This window comes from Lepisma saccharinum, chromosome 1 (genome assembly GCF_977018435.1).
Source record: "Lepisma saccharinum chromosome 1, izLepSacc3.1, whole genome shotgun sequence".
Lineage (NCBI taxonomy): Eukaryota > Metazoa > Arthropoda > Insecta > Zygentoma > Lepismatidae > Lepisma > Lepisma saccharinum.
In genome coordinates, this window is record NC_139229.1 from 2,177,742 (window position 1) to 2,197,605 (window position 19,864).

The 19,864-nt window shown below is 37.8% G+C and overlaps 1 protein-coding gene across 1 annotated transcript in view; it reads left to right on the plus strand.

Annotated features, from left to right (window-relative positions):
• Window positions 1-19,864, plus strand: part of LOC145979614 (PCNA-interacting partner-like) — a 119,969-nt gene that overhangs the window by 13,765 nt on the left and 86,340 nt on the right. The window contains exons 2-4 of the mRNA XM_083112580.1: window positions 1,946-2,245; window positions 4,860-5,489; window positions 15,423-15,577. Of these exons, the coding sequence (XP_082968706.1) occupies window positions 1,985-2,245; window positions 4,860-5,489; window positions 15,423-15,577 (1,046 nt within the window). The 5' untranslated portion in view covers window positions 1,946-1,984. The remainder of the gene's footprint in view (window positions 1-1,945; window positions 2,246-4,859; window positions 5,490-15,422; window positions 15,578-19,864) is intronic.

Genomic DNA, 19,864 nt, shown 5'->3' on the forward strand with positions numbered 1-19,864 from the left:
AGCGCCGCCTACAACTCTGCAACAGTTGGAAATGGCCCATCTGGAGGAATGGGTGAATATCCCGCAGGCTGTCATTGATAACCTTATTGGTTCCATGCAAAACAGATGTGCAGCTGTCATAGCAGTTCATGGCGACCACACGCCTTATTAGAGGTATGGATCTGTTGCGTATCTGTCCATTTCTGTTGTCTTATCACCGTGCTGTTCTCCTGATTTTGTGCAGTACCTTGCAGAAATCACCCCTAGAACTCTGTTGTGCTAATGAATCAATAGACATGTATTGTACTGGTTGAGGACACACTCACCTAATCAAAATACATTGCTACTTTTGACTTACCAACTTTGGTTTTGGGATTTCTTGCTTGCTCCCCTAATTTTTTTGACCAGTGTACATTCACAAACTTCCACAACGCTACAGAAAATGATTTCCGTAAGTACTTTCTCCTGTAAATTTGAAGAAATCCGTCTCACCTATACTATAATGTTACCAAAGCATTCAGGGCTATTTTCACGAGGTGGTGAGAGTAGCATGTAGGGCCTATTTTCACCATATGCTAGGACCAGCTTATGTGGCTTTTTTGTTAAGAATTAAGAATACAGAGAATGTCTTCAATTTCGTTAATTTTTGGTATACTAACTAAATTTGGCCTTCTAATCACGAATCTGTTAAAGGGCGGGTGTCACGTAAAAAAATTGTACACTTATGTATGTGTGTGTGTATATATATATATATGTTGCCACAAACCATGCACGGGTAACCCCACAAACCATTCACGGATAGCCCCACGAACCATTTCCGGTAAGGTTAAGTTAGGCAAGCTTAGTTAAAATTTTGTTCGTAAAACAATGCGATACAGCTTTAAAAAAAAGAATAATTTCTTATATCGGCTTTTTTCCCCTATTTCCAGATGTGACCCCTGCATTTTAACAACATATTCGTGATTAGAAGGCCAAATTTAGTTAGTACCTATACCAAAAATTAATGATATTGGAGACATTCTCTATATCCTTAACACTCCTCTTTTTTCACCAGCAAAAGTAATTACCTGAATCTTAATATACTACATGATTATAGTTTATCTTATTTTATTATATTCATTGGCAATGTTGCTGAACTTACTGTTAAGAAGTTATTTTAAATTAAAAATGGTTCGACTACTACTGTCACCAGGTAGTGAGAAGAGCATAAAATGTTAAAGGCCAGAAACTACGTGTTCATGTGTTTAGGAGTTTCTACAGAAGTAATTTTAATGCTAATAGCCCTAAACCTGACTTGCCTAAACTAACAAGGAAAGCATTTAGGAATGTAATATGCCTTCTTACTTATGTACCATAATGTCACATACTAGCACCACTAGTCCATATCAGAACACCTTGTGGTATTTTTTCAACTCCATGGCATGCAGGAAAGAAGTACTTGTCTACTGCACAAAAATAAATGCACACGGATGGAAACTATATAATAGTGATTTGTTTTGTACAGCTAAGGAAGGGAAATAAAAATAGGATTTAACTTACAGTAGATGGTACTCGTGAAATATTAGAGTTTCACCCTGATAACAACCAACAAATTTGCTTAATAGCATTGGTGAATTTCTACTAAAACAATAAAACAGTTGTGATTTCCAATGTTACAGTTCATGATTCTGAGTGCTACAGTTACAGTACAGTTATTCTAATTACTTGTTAATATTAAAATGTGCACCATGGATAAATATTGTACACTAATTTGTTTTTGGCTTGCCACATTGTACATAGTTCTCTTATGGTAGTTACATATTTTACAAGTTAATTACAGTCTTAACAGATTTAATTCTATGCTATATGAAACAAAGAAATGAAAAATGTATGAATTAAGTAACTGCTCAGGTTCTCATAAAAATTGCTGCAAAACACTGCAATTTTCAGCCATGAATTATTATTATTATTATTATTTTTTTTTCAGTGAAAGTTAGAATTCTGTGTGATTTGTCCAGCAGGAGCCATGGCTTCTGTGTATGTGGCAAGGGAGAGGGAATCATTCCGCCACAAGGAGCTGCTGTTGAAGGAACTTGATGTAGAAGGCAAGAGGTTGCTGTGCTTAGTGGGAACGGAGGCCGAGGATTCCTGTGGACTGAGACTCAGAGAGTTTGCCCTGAGCCTCTGCAGGAGTTGCCACTTGCTCCGGAACGACAGGAGCTTGCTTCTGAAGACTGAGGATGCATTGGTAGCCATGCAGTTGTGCATAGCTCAAAGGAACAGACAGGTACTTTCTCATAGCTTTTTTTTGTGTTATTTTCTACGATTCTTACACTCTTTCAAAACAAATCTGCATTTCTTCAGTGCTTTTCTGTGGCCTCGTGGCTCCAAAGAAATTTTAATTTACATTTTTCAACTAATTTTAGTGTAAATTACTAACATAACTTGTCTGTATCTTTATCCACAACAGAACATCAATCCAAGTTACGCTCTCAATGTTATTGTTATATACCTAACATAACGGTTTCAGAGCACCATAAAAAAAATTGTGTTTGAAGCAAATTTCATGCACCATATCATTTTTAACTCTTACACGCCAGTGTGGATTTCCATGGTTTAGGCCTTAATGCTGGGAGCATTTCCAAGCAAGAAATTCGCCAAGATTTGAATAATAACCATCCCCCCTACAGCCCTGACCTATCCCCGTGTTTCTTTCAAGTGTTTAGACCACTGCTTGAAACCGACCCACCTACTCATACATATGCTTGTGTTCGGGACATGCACTCACCACCATACACAGCAGTCATACACTCGTAAATGTTCCCTGGTGTGTTGCCTTCTGCCGTCAAAAACTGTGTCACGTATCGCCGAACCTCCTTTGTGGCACCTGACACTGTGAACGCCATGACTCACCTCACTGAATGACTGACTGGCGCCTTGGAGGCAAATTGCACATACACAACCTCCCTTCCCTGCCAGTGCTGCCACCTAGCGATGCGGTCTCGCAGACATGTGGCGTACCTCAGCCTGGCCTACATATCCCGTAATTTTCATCGCTCTGTCACTTTATTTCACTTTTTCACGGCATTAATCCGGTTATTTATTGACCGTACCAAATACTTACAAATGGTATGTACCAACATTTTTATCCTATGTATGTTCCACTCATGCTGCAAACATTTGAAAAAAATATTTTCCAAAGCAATACAACATGCGCGAGATTTCATATGGCACTCAAAACATGTAACAATGTCTTCTCATATTTGTGAACAAGATAGTTGTTTTTATGAGAAATGCTGAAAATATTTTTTTTATTTCAAATTGTTAAATAGGTTCTCATTTCTGTACGTTCTATCCTTATTCTTATTTCCTTCTGCATTGCCATACTGGTATATAATCAAAAGAAAGGTATCCCCCTCCCTCCCCAATATAGTCTGAATAAAATTTGACTTCGCTAATTACTAAGGACATGTAACAATCCAAACATGTATGTCTGAACTTTATCTGAGATGCAGTATCTGTTACTTACAGGGTTTGTCCAGAAAGTAATAGGACTGAGTCGATTTAAAAAAAATTATTGAGCCAATCGTTACAATTCTTTAAAAACTTTCAAAGTAGTCTCCTTCTGCGTCGATACAGCGCTGCCAGCGCGATTTCCAATCACGGAAGGCATTCTCCGGAATAGCCTTTAGAGCCGCAGTGCAAGCTGCTTGGATCCCCTCTGTCGTCTCAAAATGCTTGCCTTTCATCGGCCTTTTCAGGCGAGGAAACAAAAAGAAGTCCGGGGGGGGGGGGGGGCACATCTGGGCTGTAGGCCGGCTGCGGAAGCGTTGGGATGCCTGCCTTGGTCAGGTAGCTGGTCACAAGAAAGGCGGTGTGAGCCGAGGCGTTGTCGTGGTGCAACTTCCAGTCGGCTGCGATGTCTTGTCGGACCCGATTGACCCTTCGTTTGAGTCTCTTGAGCACTTCCACATAAAACTTGGCGTTGACGGTTTGTCCAGGAGGAACAAATTCATGGTGGACGATGCCTTTGATGTCAAAAGCATCGTTTTCACTTTGGATTTGCTCATTCTTGCCTTTTTTGGGCGAGGAGACGGTCCAGCACGGTCTTCATCGGCGACCTCCGAACCCGAGGACCCGGCCCTCCGAAAAGGCCTTGTGCCACCGAAACACACCACTTCTTGCTAAAGTATCATCTGGGTAAGCCTGCTTGATCATATCAAACGTCTCTGTCGCAGATTTACCGAGTTTCACACAGAATTTAATCGCGTACCTCTGGTCTAACGAACACTGCATTTTCGGCTTGCACCACTCACAGAAACAAGTCGCGCGAAAAAGCCTGTCCTGACTCTCCGGGTGCTCGGAGACAACTGACTAGCCGCTTGTAGGTTAGGTAGAAACCCCCTCTACCGAATACAGTCAGTGCGCGCGCGCTCCGAAGTACAGTCGCGGCGAAAAAAATCAGTCCTATTACTTTCCGGACAAACCCTGTACAAATATGTACCAGCTGGACATTAGTGGCTATAACTGCTTGGTACATATTTGTACCAGCTGAACATCTAAGAGTTAACATAAATCAGTTGGTGCTCGATGGGACAATTAGCTGCAGGTATGCTTGCGTAAGTTTTCCTAGCTGGAAGATACCACCCCCTGCATCTCCCTTCGCTTCGTCCACTGGTTAGGGTTGTTCATTCCACACTAGTAACTAAAAGCAATGGCCAACATATTGTCTCTTGGCTGCTACACCGTGAAAAATTATTTAGTTATCTACAAACTAAACTACAAGTGAAGTAGGTCAGCTGCAATTAGTAAAATAAAGTCAGATTTTTTTTTCAACTCTGTGCAATGCAGAGTGTCAAATGTCTGTAGTGTCAGAGGAATGACTGTTGTTTTTGTTTCAGAAAACAGGAGAATATGTTGCCCAGCTGAGTGAAGTGCTTGATCTGTACAAAGCAGTTGTGGAAGTGAAGGCGAAGGGAATTGCTCCCATGGGCGAGGAACAGAAACAAGTGTGTGAAGATTACAGCGAGTTCCTGAGGCGTAACAATGTGATTGACGAATGGGACATGCTGACAATGTTGAAGCAGGAGCAAATGGACCAGAATTCAAAGTTGAAGCCTGTGCTGAATGGCTCAGTGTTCGTGCTCTTTGGTTGTCCACGAAAGCCAACGGAGAGGGAACTTCTGGAAGTGCTCTTCCAGCACTGTGATGTTTATGAGGTATGCGTTGCAACCCCCCTGAACTCCAGCCTTCTCCATGAATGTGCAGAGGGTGAGGTGCTGCTCTCTCTCTCGGAGTGGGGAGAGATCTTCTCCAAGGAAGAGGAGAGTTCACAAGGTACGCGCAGAACTTCTTCCGTGTCCGGTGTCTTCTCGGAGAAGCTCTTTGTGGCATATCTTCGCCTGTTGGTGAACTCGAGGGACGAGCTGGCCCTGGCAGTTGCAGTCAGTGGCCCTGGGTGGGAGCTGGACCACGAGGCCTTCACGGCCATCAAGAGAGAGGCCAAGGGGAAGAACATGCCCATGTTCCAAGTAAGTTCTTCATTTTTGTATTAGTTCATCATGTGTACATTCCACTGACTAGAAGAGTGTTTTGAAGCTGAGTTGCATGTTGTGATTGGGCAGCTCACAATTCCAGTCGCAACCACAAGGAGGTCCCTAGGAAGGACATGTCAGTACTACTAGTAAAGGAGAAGTGAAACGTTTGTCAATGTTCTGCCAAATGATTGCAAATAGTCCATTCAATTCCCACTTCTGTAATTCTTAGATTATTTTAGGTTATTGCCAGTGTGTGATATTTCTACTAAGTTTTCAGAATAATAAAAAAATTGATGGAATACCTCATGTATGGGTCATGACAGAACCCTGTTACCAATATGATGTGAATGACTTTAGGTTGCCAGTTTTCTTCTTTTTGTCCATTATTGTTACAACATCCTCAGGCTTGTATCCTCTTACGACCAGTGATATTTTTTTTAGAAAGGAGAGTTTGCTCTAGTGTGCACTTGTGAGTATTATACATCTAAATTTCAGACTGTGGTGCACAAAAGGAATACACTGGATGTGATGTGACATCTGCTTGTTACCATTGTTTCAATACTGTTTATTACAGACATTCTTATCTTTGTGCGTAAGAATTGTTACAATAGCAACCATTTTTACTGGCAGTGTTTGAGGGGGAAATTTGCTGCACATTGTTCAGTTTGGCAGAGTTACTTACCCTCTTGCAGTAGGTTACTTGAAATTGAACATGATGAAGCGAACCAACTTATGTATCGAAGAAAGTGGTGGACCCTTGGAACATTTGCTTTAATTTGTAGGGATACCCACATTTCAGGGTTGCAAGGTGTATGTAATTTATTACATATGTTAGAGAATAACCAACTTTCTCCTTTGTCGTTAAAAGTGGCTTAGTGTGATAGCTTGAGGTGAAACACGCCTGTTAGTGACACGTGACAGCAACTGTGTTGCCAGTGTCCCTCGTAATATTGTGAAAACATCGATTTTTGGAACAGCCCATTTATTCCCTTGTGCAATGTTTTTTGAAACTTCATCAACATTCTTTTTCTGTCATATTCAATAGATGGTCATCCAAATTGTTCGTTGGTATTGTGAAATGTTGCAATAATTTACCTCAGTGAGTTCTGTGCATCAATACACACGATTTGCAAAAAAAATCTTGTACTATAATTGTTAAATTAATGAAAAATATTTTTTTATTTTTTTTTCCGAGGACCTTACATTTTCCATTTTTAGTAAAACATATGGCGTAAAAATATTTTTAATTATTTTTTTTCAAAAATTGCAAAATTTAATGTTCATGTATTTTGATCTACATAGAAAACTGGACATAAAGATATTTTTTTTTCAAAAAAATTTTGATATCTAAAACGTAAAAAAACATAGTAATAATTTTTAAGAATGTTTTGTGACCATGTGACAACCAAAACAGTTTTTTAATCTAGGGTTAAGTTGATCCTTTCAAAACTTGTCCTTTCACTTGATTCTGTAGTTCTTGCCAGACTGCAAGGTAACTTTCAAAATATTTATCCTAGTTATAATTGTCCTCCAGTTAGGAAGCAATATTGTTTTCTCCTCCCTTATTGATGATGATTAGAGGCATGCATTCTTCATTTTTGATTAAAACATGAAATGTGAAATAACCCACTGTAAAGTTCATTTTTCATGTTTCTGGAAGGAGTGAGGTACATTTTCCTACCCTGTTTTGTCACGAAATGATGCTAAATGAACTGCAAAATGTGAAATATACTTTTAAACATGAACTTGAGAGTTTACTTACAGACACGACACTTTCTGAAGTTTGAATTATCATGTGAGTTATGCAAGTCATGGAAAATTGATTAATTCTGCTGTAAATATTTGAGAGGCAAAGTTGGACCCCTTTATACAGGAATAAACTTAATTATCTGGTGACTACATAGATGTGTTATTACAAGGGATATTTTTATTTTGTGTAATGAGTGCAGCTTTTAAATCAAATTTAGGATTATTTTCACAATTTTAGAACCAAAATGTAATTTTATATACCACTTTTGTTCTGATTTTTCACCGCTATAACACTGCTATATATCCTGTAGTCAGAGTAATAGAGAGGGATTGCCCTCCTCCCTTCATCTTTAAAATATGCAATCAAGCTTCAGTTAGCATGGGAGCAAATCATGATTCCCCTTCAACTTGACATTTATAATTAGCAGTAAATGTAGGGGAAGACAACCATGCTCCCTTCTCCAACTGGGGGAATTCCACAGCTACACTTGTTTTCTGACACTTTGTGTGCAATAAACCTTAAACAAGGATACACAATTCATCAGGAACATAAGTTTTCTTTTATATTGCACTCTTACTAAAAATTGCAAGAAAATAATTTACATCACAGATAATTTTTAACCATTATCTTCTACCTACTGACCTGCCAACTAACTCCCTAGCCTTCTTAAACCCGAAGGTTCATGGCTGCAGCAACACAGGCCTTCCATCTTTCCCTATCTTGAGCAAGATCTATATACTCTTTTCCATCCCTACCGATTTCCTTTAGGTCCATCTCAACGTTGTCCCTCCATCTCAACGTTGTCCCTCCATCTTCGTCTTGGCCTTCCTACAGGTCTCTTACCATCAGGTTTCCCAACAAGAATCCTGTAAACTCCTCTTTCTTCTCCCATTCGTGCCACATGGCCTGCCCACCTAAGTCTTCTTGATTTAATTATTCTAATAATATCTGGACATGAATACAAATTATGTAGTTCTAAATTATGTAACCTTCTCCACTCACCTGTCTCCTCATCCCTTTTACGTCCAAAGATTTTCCAACAGTGAGAATCATAGAACTTCAGACCTTCTGTAAACAAAAGCACGTGTACCCTAACAGTGTTGCAAACTTATGAAAAAAATAATCCACATAGCCTACAAGGTGTAAAAACATTCCATTTGTCAACAGATGCGGAATAAGCAGTGTGTCACTGATGACCTGTTGAAAGATATTGAATGTATGTAAAAAAAATAATTAAAAAATGTACATCTTGCCTGGTGGCTGTTTTTTTTTATTAAAAAGAGGGTAGTAAGGAACTTGTGCGTGTCCCTTCATCAATTTCATCTGACGATCACTCATTCTCATCGTCAGGATTAGCCAAAAGTGGAAGAAAAGCAACGCTAAATTAAAAAAATCAAATACAAAATTTACATCTTATCCCCCAGGAGTAAGACGGTTCCGTACCAAAGGCTTAATGTTCTCTCATATTTTACTAAAAAAACCTTGCTAGAAGAATGTGACACATTGAGATAAATTTCGATCTGAAACAGGGTTTCTTCATTAAATTTAATTGATGTTTGAGAGTGTTATGATTTATTATTATAGATAATGAAAGTCAGCTAATACATATGATTTGATTGACTAAATTAATAATTATTAATTAGATAAAATAATGGAAATAACTCATTTGGTTTGATTGATTTGCTTTATTTTACTTCCCCTCTTGTGCCACTTATGGCCAATTTTCGAAGATGGGGATGAATGATGATGATATGATGAAATCGATGAATGGACATTCACAAACATCCATGGCCAGGCCACGATTCGAACCCAGGACCCCTGGCGTCGTAACGCGATGTGCTAACCACTCCGTCACGGGGGCAGCTAATTAATTTAGAATTCAAATATCACCTATCCCTCATCGTCTCGTAACTAATGACAAATGTGCGTGTCACAACGTGGTCGATCTACACTTCAATGTCACACATTCCAGTATCCTCCAGAGTGTACTTCAACATCTCTAAAGTTACTTCACCCAAAAACACACTCTATGTCCTTTTCATCCCATTCAAAAATGCTGGATTATGCAGCAAAGACACCAAGGGAAACTAAAAGGGCAACTTAGAGAAGCATAAAAGTGGGGAAAGAAGACTGTAGAATACAGAAATATTTTGAGGCAGTCATATTTTATTGTACGCTACATATATGTAAAATAAAATGCTTATTTGGGGGTGAATTTTTAAATATTGTCACATTTTTCTTCTCTTGTTGTGAGGTGTTCATTTTAAATCAAACCCTTCATCCTACGGCCTGCCCTCCTTAACCCGCAAGAGTATTCCGGAGGTGAGGATGGCACCATCCGGATGGTGAACACCTCTGGATTATAGATCGACTCCTGCGTACCCCCCCCCCCCCCCATCCCCGGAGGATCGTCACCAACACCATCATATGCCGACATTCGACATACCACTTCCATTTCTGTACTTGACTTAGTGAGAAGTATTGAGGTTGGCAACAGCCTAATAACAGATTTCTTCCGCATCATGTAGTCCGTTCTATGAAAGTACGCTGATGGAAGAAAAACGTGTAAATTACATTGGATTATACATTTTAAAATATATTTTCATTAAAGGTTTCTGTTTATAATAATAATACGTGATTATTGTATAAATTACAATCGATCACGTGAACAGCAAGAAAATAGCGCCAGTTTTGAACATGGCGACTTCCATGCGTGCAGGAAGGTCTCCCGTGTTTTCAGAGTAGTCTTTCGGAAATACAGACGTTTGAAAAGTGGCAAGAAGCAGGTTGTTCTTAACGTTTATGTGACGTTGTGTCGGTGCTATCCTGAGCAAGCAGTGAAGTTGTCCAAGTGTAATTGTGTGTCTGCATCTTTGTGTTTTCGGTGTGGTGAAAGAAAGGAAAACGACCGGTCAAGTTGTGAGTCCCGCGAAAAAAACACGTTGTTGCTCGTATAAACAAGTACACCGATTTTGAGATAAGCGCAATACAATGCGAGGTGCTTTCATATTCTTTCAATCAAAGAGCCGCCCTGTCCACTGTGGAGAAGATGTTGATAGTGATGATCGATGACGATCTCCCCAATTTTAGCAGTCGACGTTAAATCGCCTTTTGTGCCACGTTGAGTTCATTTTTGGGATGCAAATTTGACAGACCGTACTCTGTCTAGCACCGAAAATGCCTCAAGTTCAAAAAGGAACTGCTGAATCAAGGTAAGAAAATACATTACTTGCATGAGACGTGCGTAAATAATGTGCTTATTATCGTCTTCTTGTTTTCTAGTGCACGAGAAACCGAGAGAAAGATAAACAATGTCTTTTTATTCCCAGGCTTATCTTTGTTTAGCTTCTGCTAAAACTGGCGGTATATTTGCTGCACAAAGGAGAAAACAATACTCTACATGTCAACAATGATGGGTAATAATTTGGTGGAAGAGGAAGCAATAAAACCAAAATTTTTTAAATTTACTGAAACGAATCTCTCACTCTCTTGTATAACTTTGGCGCTGTCATACTGAGAGAGGAGGGGGGAAGGGGGATCTGTTAACCCAGTGTCAGATAAATGGGACTTTTGGCGTAGAAAAATATGTTAATTCTTGAACAAGTACACGTATTTAATCACATGTAGAAAATTTATTATACTTCAATGTGTAGATTATCAGTAAAAATAAGAATACGTTTTTCCATGTTACGTAAAATTAAAGGTTGCGAGTGAGCAGCATATGATGGCCACACCATTCACTAACAGCTGGCGCGGAGTGATACGTTACTCGAAGTGAGACGGTTGTTTACAGAGGGTCGGAAGTTTCGTGATTCTTACTTTAAGTATCTTATTTTCAAATACTCTCAATTTATGTTCCTCTTTCAATGTAAGGGACCAAGTTTCACATCCATATAATACTACAGGCAAAATTACCGTTTTGTATATTTTAACTTTTAGTTTCTTAGATATTAAACAAGAAGACAAAAGTTTATAAAGAGAGAAGTAACCTGCATTTCCTGAATTAAGCCACTTTTTATTTCCTCTTTAATATAATTTTCATTTGTTAATATTACTTCTAAGTATTTGAATTTGGAAACTGGTTCAAACGAGTTATCAATAATTAGATTTTGATTATTACCTAACACTTGGTTTCGGCCTGTAAGCATATATTTAGTTTTCTCTTTGTTAACTTCCAAACCTATCTCTTTAGCAGTTTTGAAAAATATTTTAGCATTATTCTTAATTGTATTCACATCATCTCCTAGTAAGTCTACATCATCTGCATATGCTAACAACTGAGTCACACCATTTAATTTTAGTTCTTCTTTAGTTTCTTTTACCTTCCTAACAGCATATTCTAAGGCAAAATTAAAGAGCAATGGAGATAATGCATCTTCTTGTTTTACCCCATCATGAATTGTAAATTTGTCAGACATTAATACCCACACGAATTTTACTTTCTGTTTCACTGGTGCATATTTTTATCATACTAACCAGCTTCTTAGGTATTCCAAACTCTACTAATATATTATATAATTTATCTCTTTTGACAGAATCATATGCTTTTTTGAAATCAATGAATAGCTGATGGACATTTTGATTATATTCCCACTTTTTTTCAAGTGTCTGTCTGATGTGAAAAATTTGATCTGTTACGTTTAAATCCACATTGATAATCACCTATAATTTCATTAGCATATGGGGTTAGTCTTGTTAAAAGAATGTTAGACAATATTTTGTATGTTGTTGAGAGTAGAGGAATTCCACGGTAATTATTGCAGTTCATTTTATCACCTTTTTTAAACACAGGAACAATTATGGATTCTTTCCACTGTTGAGGGATTTCTTCTTTATTCCATATTAAACAAATTAATTTATGAATTTGACATATTAATGAATTTCCATCATATTTAATTAACTCAGCTGGTATTAAATCAATGCCAGGTGCTTTGTTATTCTTTAGCCTTTTAATAGCATCTTTAACTTCAGTCAAGTTAGGTTCTGGAACTAAAGGTTCTGCTGTGTGGACTTCATTTACTTCTGATTTATGCCCGACCCTGTGGCCGAGTGGTTAGCACATTGCACTGGGACGCCAAGGGTCCCGGGTTCGAATCCCGGTCGGGCTTGGTTGTTTGTGAATGTCCATTCATCAATTTCATCACTCATCCCCATCTTCGCAAATTAGCCAAGAGGCACAAAACGTGAAGTAAAATAAACCAAATCAAATCAAAACTTCTGATTTATCTCCTACATGGACATTTAAAAGGTCATTAAAGTAGTTCTTCCATCTATTTGGAATATCGCTTGGGTCAGCTAGAAAATCACCGTCTTTATCTTTTATCAAGTTTACTTTAGGTTGCCACCCCTTTCTAAACTCATTTACACCTTCATATAAATCTCTGATATTTTTATTTTTGCTGTTTGTTTCAATTTTGTTAATTATGCTTTTCAAGTAATCTCTTTTTTTACTTCTAAACGTGCGGTTAACTTCTCGCTTTATTCTATTATAATTGTTTAGATTTGTATCATCAGAGTTATTTAACCACCTAAGTCTAGCCTGATTTCTTATTTCTATTACATTATGACATTATCAAACCATGGCTTACTTTTTCTCGGTTTATGGTATCCTATACTTTCTTTAGCTGCTGATTCTATTGCATTACGTATGTGCTCCCAATTCTTATTTACGTCTGTTTCATTTATATTTTCATCATCATTTAAATCCTGCAAAATATCAAATCTATTTGACAGTTTAATTTGGTAATCTTTCTTAATTCTTTCATCAGTAAACTTTCCTGTATCAAATTTTATAACTTTTAGATTTTGTTGCTTATGATTTATCACTGAGAGTCTTTCTCTTAATTTAGCAATTACTAAATAATGGTCACTGGTACAGTCAGCACCTCTATGTGTACGAACGTCAATTATACTAGAATGCCTTCTCTTATCAATGAGAATATGATCTATCTGATTATGAGTTTTACCATCTGGAGAAGACCAGGTATATTTATGGATATCTTTATGTTTAAAAGTGGTACTTTTCACAATTAAATTCTTTGAGGTTGCAAGAGTAGTCAATCTTATACCATTATCATTACTTAATTCATGAAGATTTTCTTTACCAATCGTGGGTTTAAATGTCTCTTCTTTGCCATTACAGTCACCTAACAGAATTTTCAGATCATACTGAGAAAATTTATCAAAGACCTGTTCTAACTCTGTATAAAAATCATCTTTAGTATTATCATCTTTATCTTCCGTTGGTGCATGTATGTTTATTAAAATAATTTTACACCACCTACCCTGTAAAACTGCATATGATATCCTATCATTAATAAATTCTACTGTTTTAAGAGCCGAGATAATTCTATTATTTATGAAAAAGCCTGTTCCAAAATTATGATTTTCAGTACCACCATAGAAAAAAGTATAATTTTTAGTTTTACAATTCCCTTCTCCAGGCCACCTAACTTCCTGGACAGCTACTACATCTAATTTATACTTAACTATCTCATTAACTGTACACTGAAATGCCCCAGGCCGGTAAAGGCTCAGAACATTCCAGGTGCCTAATTTAGTACCCTTATTCCTAATGTAGATCTTATCCTTAGTCCAGGGACCTCCCAAAGTAGTCCCCACCCGGAGATCCGAACGGGGGACTATTTTACCTCCGGAATATTTTACCTTGGGAACATCCATGGCCTTATATTGCTGTTTCTTGACATTTTTTTTTTTTTTTTTACAGTGCAGAGTTGTCATCTCTACGCCTAACCCCCAATATGAATGGAGGAACTACTACACAAGACAAACACAAACACATTAGACAGCACAACTACTACACAAGACACACACTAACACATCACAACTATAACACAATATAAACACAAACACACCACATCTACTACACAATATAAACATAAACAAACTACACACCACAACTACTACACAAGACAAACACAAACAAATTACACAGCACAACTACTACGCAAGACAAGACAAACATACTAGACAGCACAACTACTACACAAACATACTAGACAGCACAATTACAACACACCACCGATACTACACAAGACAAACAGAAACACATTAGACAGCATAACTACTACACAAGATAAACACAAACACACTAGACAGAAACATGCTGCTTCAGTCATAAATTGACATGTTGTTTTTCCTTTATACATGTGAAAACAGCATGCAAGGATGGTGATATTTAATGCATGACCTTTCAATTTTACATGGTTGTCCTTTTTATTTAATGTTAATTGCATTTTAGCAGCAGTAAAATAAAAAAGAAAAACAACAGGTCGTCCAGTCGCTATGGTGCCTGAATTTTCAAATTTGGTTCTAAAAGATTTTTTAAGAATATTTTGAACTCTCTCCTGATTATTTATTTATTTATTGTTTTGGAAATTTTAATTGTGGCTTTTCTGGATCATGTGTATCATTAAAACTGAATTATAAATGTGCCATTATAAATTTTTGCACTGTTGCTAGCTGAATTTAAAAATTGCAGTGATATGGTACAGCCTACCATATACAGTATTAGAATGTTTTCATGCTGTTACCAGTATAGAGTTCTTTAGGAAGGCCACTCACTCCAGCATAAAAATGAATTATTTTAATCCAGTCGTGTGGTAATTAATAAATGAGATGTTTTAAGGTCACATTTCAAAAGGTGTGGTTTTATCTTAACTGGATTCATGGCTTTCTTAGACCATAGTTGCAAAAAAAATATAATGAATGCTGGCTCCTGAGAAATAGCAGCTGGCGCCTGAATTATTTTCGAGTTTTATCTACGCCTGATTTCAAGTGTCAACTTTACAGTAATGTCAGGGATGGGGAAATGATAGTTTGTTACAATTCCTATCCTAAGACTAATGTAGTATATTGTGAAATTTTGTTACTTAGGATGGAATAAGGAAAATGGACACAATACGAAGCAGTTTTCACATAAGACACTAATGGATTGTAGAGAGTGAACATTTTAATTGTTCATCGTTTCAACACAGTGCCCTGCATATATTTTAACATTCCTGCAAAATGCTCTTTAATAATATGTATGCACTTAGTCAAAACAATGAGTAATTAAAATTTAAATTTTATTCTTATTAGCTGTTCTATGAAACTCACTGCATGCTGCCGATATAAATGGTGCAGATGTGGACTGTAAGTTGTCTTCCTCCTTTCAGAGTGTGCTGTCTTATGTTCTGAAGAATCGACTGGGAGGAAAAGGCTATGCTCCAGATTCCGACTGTCCCCTCCTGCCATACACAACGCCCCTGGGAGAGTTTGTGGATTTAATTCAGAAGCTGCAGGCTGTCATCGAGGAAGTCAATGACTCCTGGTGAGTCAAATTCCCTTAAACTCCCCTGCATGTAGGTTTCTATGGAAGAGCACTTTCCAGGTGCACTTTGAAAACTTGCCATGAAATAAAACAAAATCATAGCTCGAAGAACTAATTGTTGTAGCGACAAGTTTTTAGCAAAGGTGAAAATGAAACATTGTTACCTTCCAATAATGAAAGTAAAAGGAAGAAGAAAAATCAAACTTACAAAAAAAGAAAAATAAATTGCAGAATTTCAGAAAACTGAAATTTTCAGATCATTTTGAAAATTGGACGTTTCCCACCAGGTCCCTAATTGTTGCACATTGTGAAAAAGTTCATTTGTTCCTGTTATTACGTGTAAAAGTAAAATATTTAATCAAAAAGCAGTGGCTGAAGTATGATACCCTATTTATAAGTTCTATCTCATGATGTTGGTGTGGAAAAATTATAATATATATTTTGTGATTCCAGTATGTCATACCTTCATATGTATAAAATTAACAAAAATGACAGAACTGAAATATCATGTGTAGTGGTATGATATAAACAGATATACAGGGTGTCTACAAATGATTTAACCATTTTCAAATATTATTTGTAACTGTAGTATTAGATGTAAATTTGTTCGAATGTGATGTTAGAGGACAAGTACAAGGCACATACTGAAAGTCGTGAACCTTGTTCGATTACTCTCAGGCTTGACCATTTCAGGTAAAACCATACTTCAGGCAGATAGTCATCTGTATGAACCACATGCTGGCACATGCGCACCTTCGCTGTCAGTAGGAGGAAAATGGCATCCACAGACAGTTCGTTTCGTCAACATACTGTCGTGGAATTTCTTGTTAGTGAAAATGTTGGAGCTGCAGAAATTCATCAACGTTTACATAACTTCTATGGATATGCCTGCATGGGTTCCAGTACAGTGAAAAGGTGGGTAAAACATTTTAGAGATGGTAACACAGACATTGTTGATAAGCCTCGCAGTAGGAGACCGAAAACAGCTTCCACGCCCAACAACAAAGACCGAATCCAAGGAGGATAACTGTTCGAGAAATTGCACATCATCTGAACATTGGATACAGTGCTATACAGGACATCATAAAGACTCTTGGTTATCACAAGATTTGTTCAAGATGGGTGCCACAGCTTCTGACAAATGACCATAAAGAAACACGTTCGACCATCTGCTCCCCATACAGCTGGGTGCACAGTACAGAAAATTGAAAAAAAGAGCTTGGAGCTAATGTCCCACCCTCCCTACAGTCCCATCCGATTTTTACTTGTTTGTTCTGTTGAAGAACATCTTCTGGGGTACCAAGTTTGACAAAGATGATGAGGTGAAGGATGAGGTTTGCCGGTGGTTACGTCATGCTGAAACGGAACTTCTATGAGAGTGGAATTTTTTAACTGCCACTACAGTGGTGCAAATGAGTTGACCGATCTGGATGTTATGTGGAAAAGTAACAATAAGGTTCAAATTATGTATTACCATAGGTAGAATAAAAATAGTGATTTCTGACTTTGAGTAATAACACTTGTCTCATTACTTTCAGTTCATACCTGTATTTCACAAAGTTTTGTTTCCTATTTCAAGTGTTGTACATTTCCACCTCCTGCCTCTAGAGTACAGCAGTAGTTACGATGGCAACAAACAGCGAGAAAGCATACGCTCATCCTCCAATATCATGCAAGTCTCTCGGTGACAACGATTCAAGGACGATTTAGAACTAAGTTCAGTAATTATCCACCCAGTGCAAACTACATACGGTGTATATCGATAGTGTGAACAGTTCACACTTTCAGCTACAAGATGTCTCTCTTAAGGCAAAATCAATGGTTAGTTCTCCAGTGCCTGAAGAAAAGCTCCAAAAAGTCAATGTGGAGAGAAGCAAGCAAGGAATTGGATATTCCATGAGCGACCGTGTGGAAGATCTTGCGAATATTGCTGAAACAGATGCCATACAGCTTGCAGTTGCTGTAATCACTAAAACCCGAGAACGAAGTTTTGTACATGATTTCAAGAGCTTATGGAAGACCATGATGGCATTTGTGATAAACTTGTGTTCAGTGATGAAACTACATTTTGACATAGTGGCACAGTGAACAGACATAATGTGCCATCTGGGGAACAGAAACCCCCCATGACATTGTTGAGCTTATTGATGTGCTGTATCACGTTTGGAAAGAACTTGATTATAAAGTTGATACTCGCAGAATTCCAAAGGGGGAACAAATCAAATACTTGTAGTGTGTCAAGAACTTGTTGAGTTTCTCTACAAAACTGTGAACTTACTTCTGATACGTTCAATAATACATGCACGGTAACATCATGAAATGGCTCAAATCATTTGTAGACACCCTGTATATCCCATTCATCTTAAGCGCCATACAAGTGGGGGGATGATTCATTCAATTAGGGACGCACAGGAGATGTACTATATAGAAGTTTCAGATAAAAATGCAGGCTCAACCGGGACTCGAGCCAGCCTGGTCTCGCCTGATTTTTTGGTGGCGCTGTTTTACCTGTGTGCAATAGTCTGCAAGTGCTACCGCAATGGGATCTATATGTATATATATATATATATCTCAACCATCCCTTAAAGGTTAATCTTTCACTGTTGCCCTTGTGAGTAGCCTGTTATATTTATGTTCTATCCTTCTGTCTTATGTACTGTTATACTGAATACATTTACATAAGTTTGAATAGTAACAACATTTTTAAGTTTCTGTTCTGTGTTATCATGCATTGTCCTGTATAATGCTAGGCAATAAGGTGGGACACTTCAATTAAGGATGTAATAGTTAATGTGTTGTACACGAAAGTCTTCAAATTTACTTAACATGAAGTGACAACTGCCCATATATAAATATATACATATACGAGGGTCACTATTTATATTTTGAGCCTTGGTAACACTGATTGAAGTTAGGCACGATTTGACATTTGCACGGAATCGTCTGGCATTATTGACCATAACGTACTTCAAATGTTTTGTCAATAGCTTCATTTGTGTTGTTTATGTTGCTTTGGAGATTGCGTGACAACAATAAAATGGAATTAACTCGTGAACATTTTCGTGCGATGATTTTTTACGATTTTCGACGTGGATTATCAAGACAAGAGTGCATCGATCAACTTACTTCCACATTTGGCGATGAAGCCCCATCCTTTGCCACTGTGAAACGCTGGTATAATGAATTTAATCGTGGCCGCCATTCGCTCACCGACGAGATTCGCGAAGGTCGTCCAAAATCAGTTGTTGTTCAAGAAAACATTGATGCTGTGCAAAACCTAATACTGCCAGATCGTCATGTGACATACTGTGAGATTGAGGCAGCCATAGGCATTAGATCCACCAGCATATATAAAATATTACATGATCATTTAGCTGTGAGAAAGGTATGTTCTCGTTAGATCTACACAATTTGACAAAAACTCAAAAAGACGCTCGTGTCAATTGGTGCAAACAAATGCTCAATAAATACAATTGTGGTGCTTCAAAAGACGTATATAAGATTGTAACAGGTGCCGAATCATGGATATATGCATATGAGCCGGAACGTAAACAGCAGTCGACTGTATGGGTGTTTCAAGATGAACCCAATCCAACAAAAGTTGTTCGCGCTCGAAGCACATCGAAACAAATGGTCGCCTGTTTTTTCGGGAAAACTGGTCATGTGGCAACTGTGCCTTTAGAGGAACGTAGAACGGTCAACTCTGAATGTTACACAACAATTTGTTTGCCAGAGATCCTCGGTCAAATACGGAAAACAAACAAACGCCGTCGGATCATTCTTCATCAAGACAATGCCAGCTGTCACACATCTCGTCTAACAACCGACTTTATGAACAGTCAAAAAATCGAATTGATGGGTCATCTGCTGTACAGTCCTGATTTGGCACCCAATGACTTCTTCTTGTTCCCGAATGTCAAGAATAAATTGCGTGGACAACGATTTTCGTCGGCGGAAGACGCCGTTGATGCGTTCAAAAACCATATTATGGAGGTGTCTCAAGAAGATTGGAAACACTGCTTTGACAAATGGTTCGAACGAATGCAAAAGTGTATTGACCATAAAGGAGAATACTTCGAAAAACAATAAAGCAGTTTTCAATGCCAAATTCCTGTTTTTTCATTGTTAGGCTCAAAATATAAATAGTGACCCTCGTATAAGGGATAGAATGGGAAAGAGTGCCAGAAGGGCGAATAAACAAAAATTTCATAGGAGACAGTAAACACTTACCACAATTGAAGAAAAGTTTGATATTTCGAGGTTATGGCCTCATTGTCACAGTAGGTA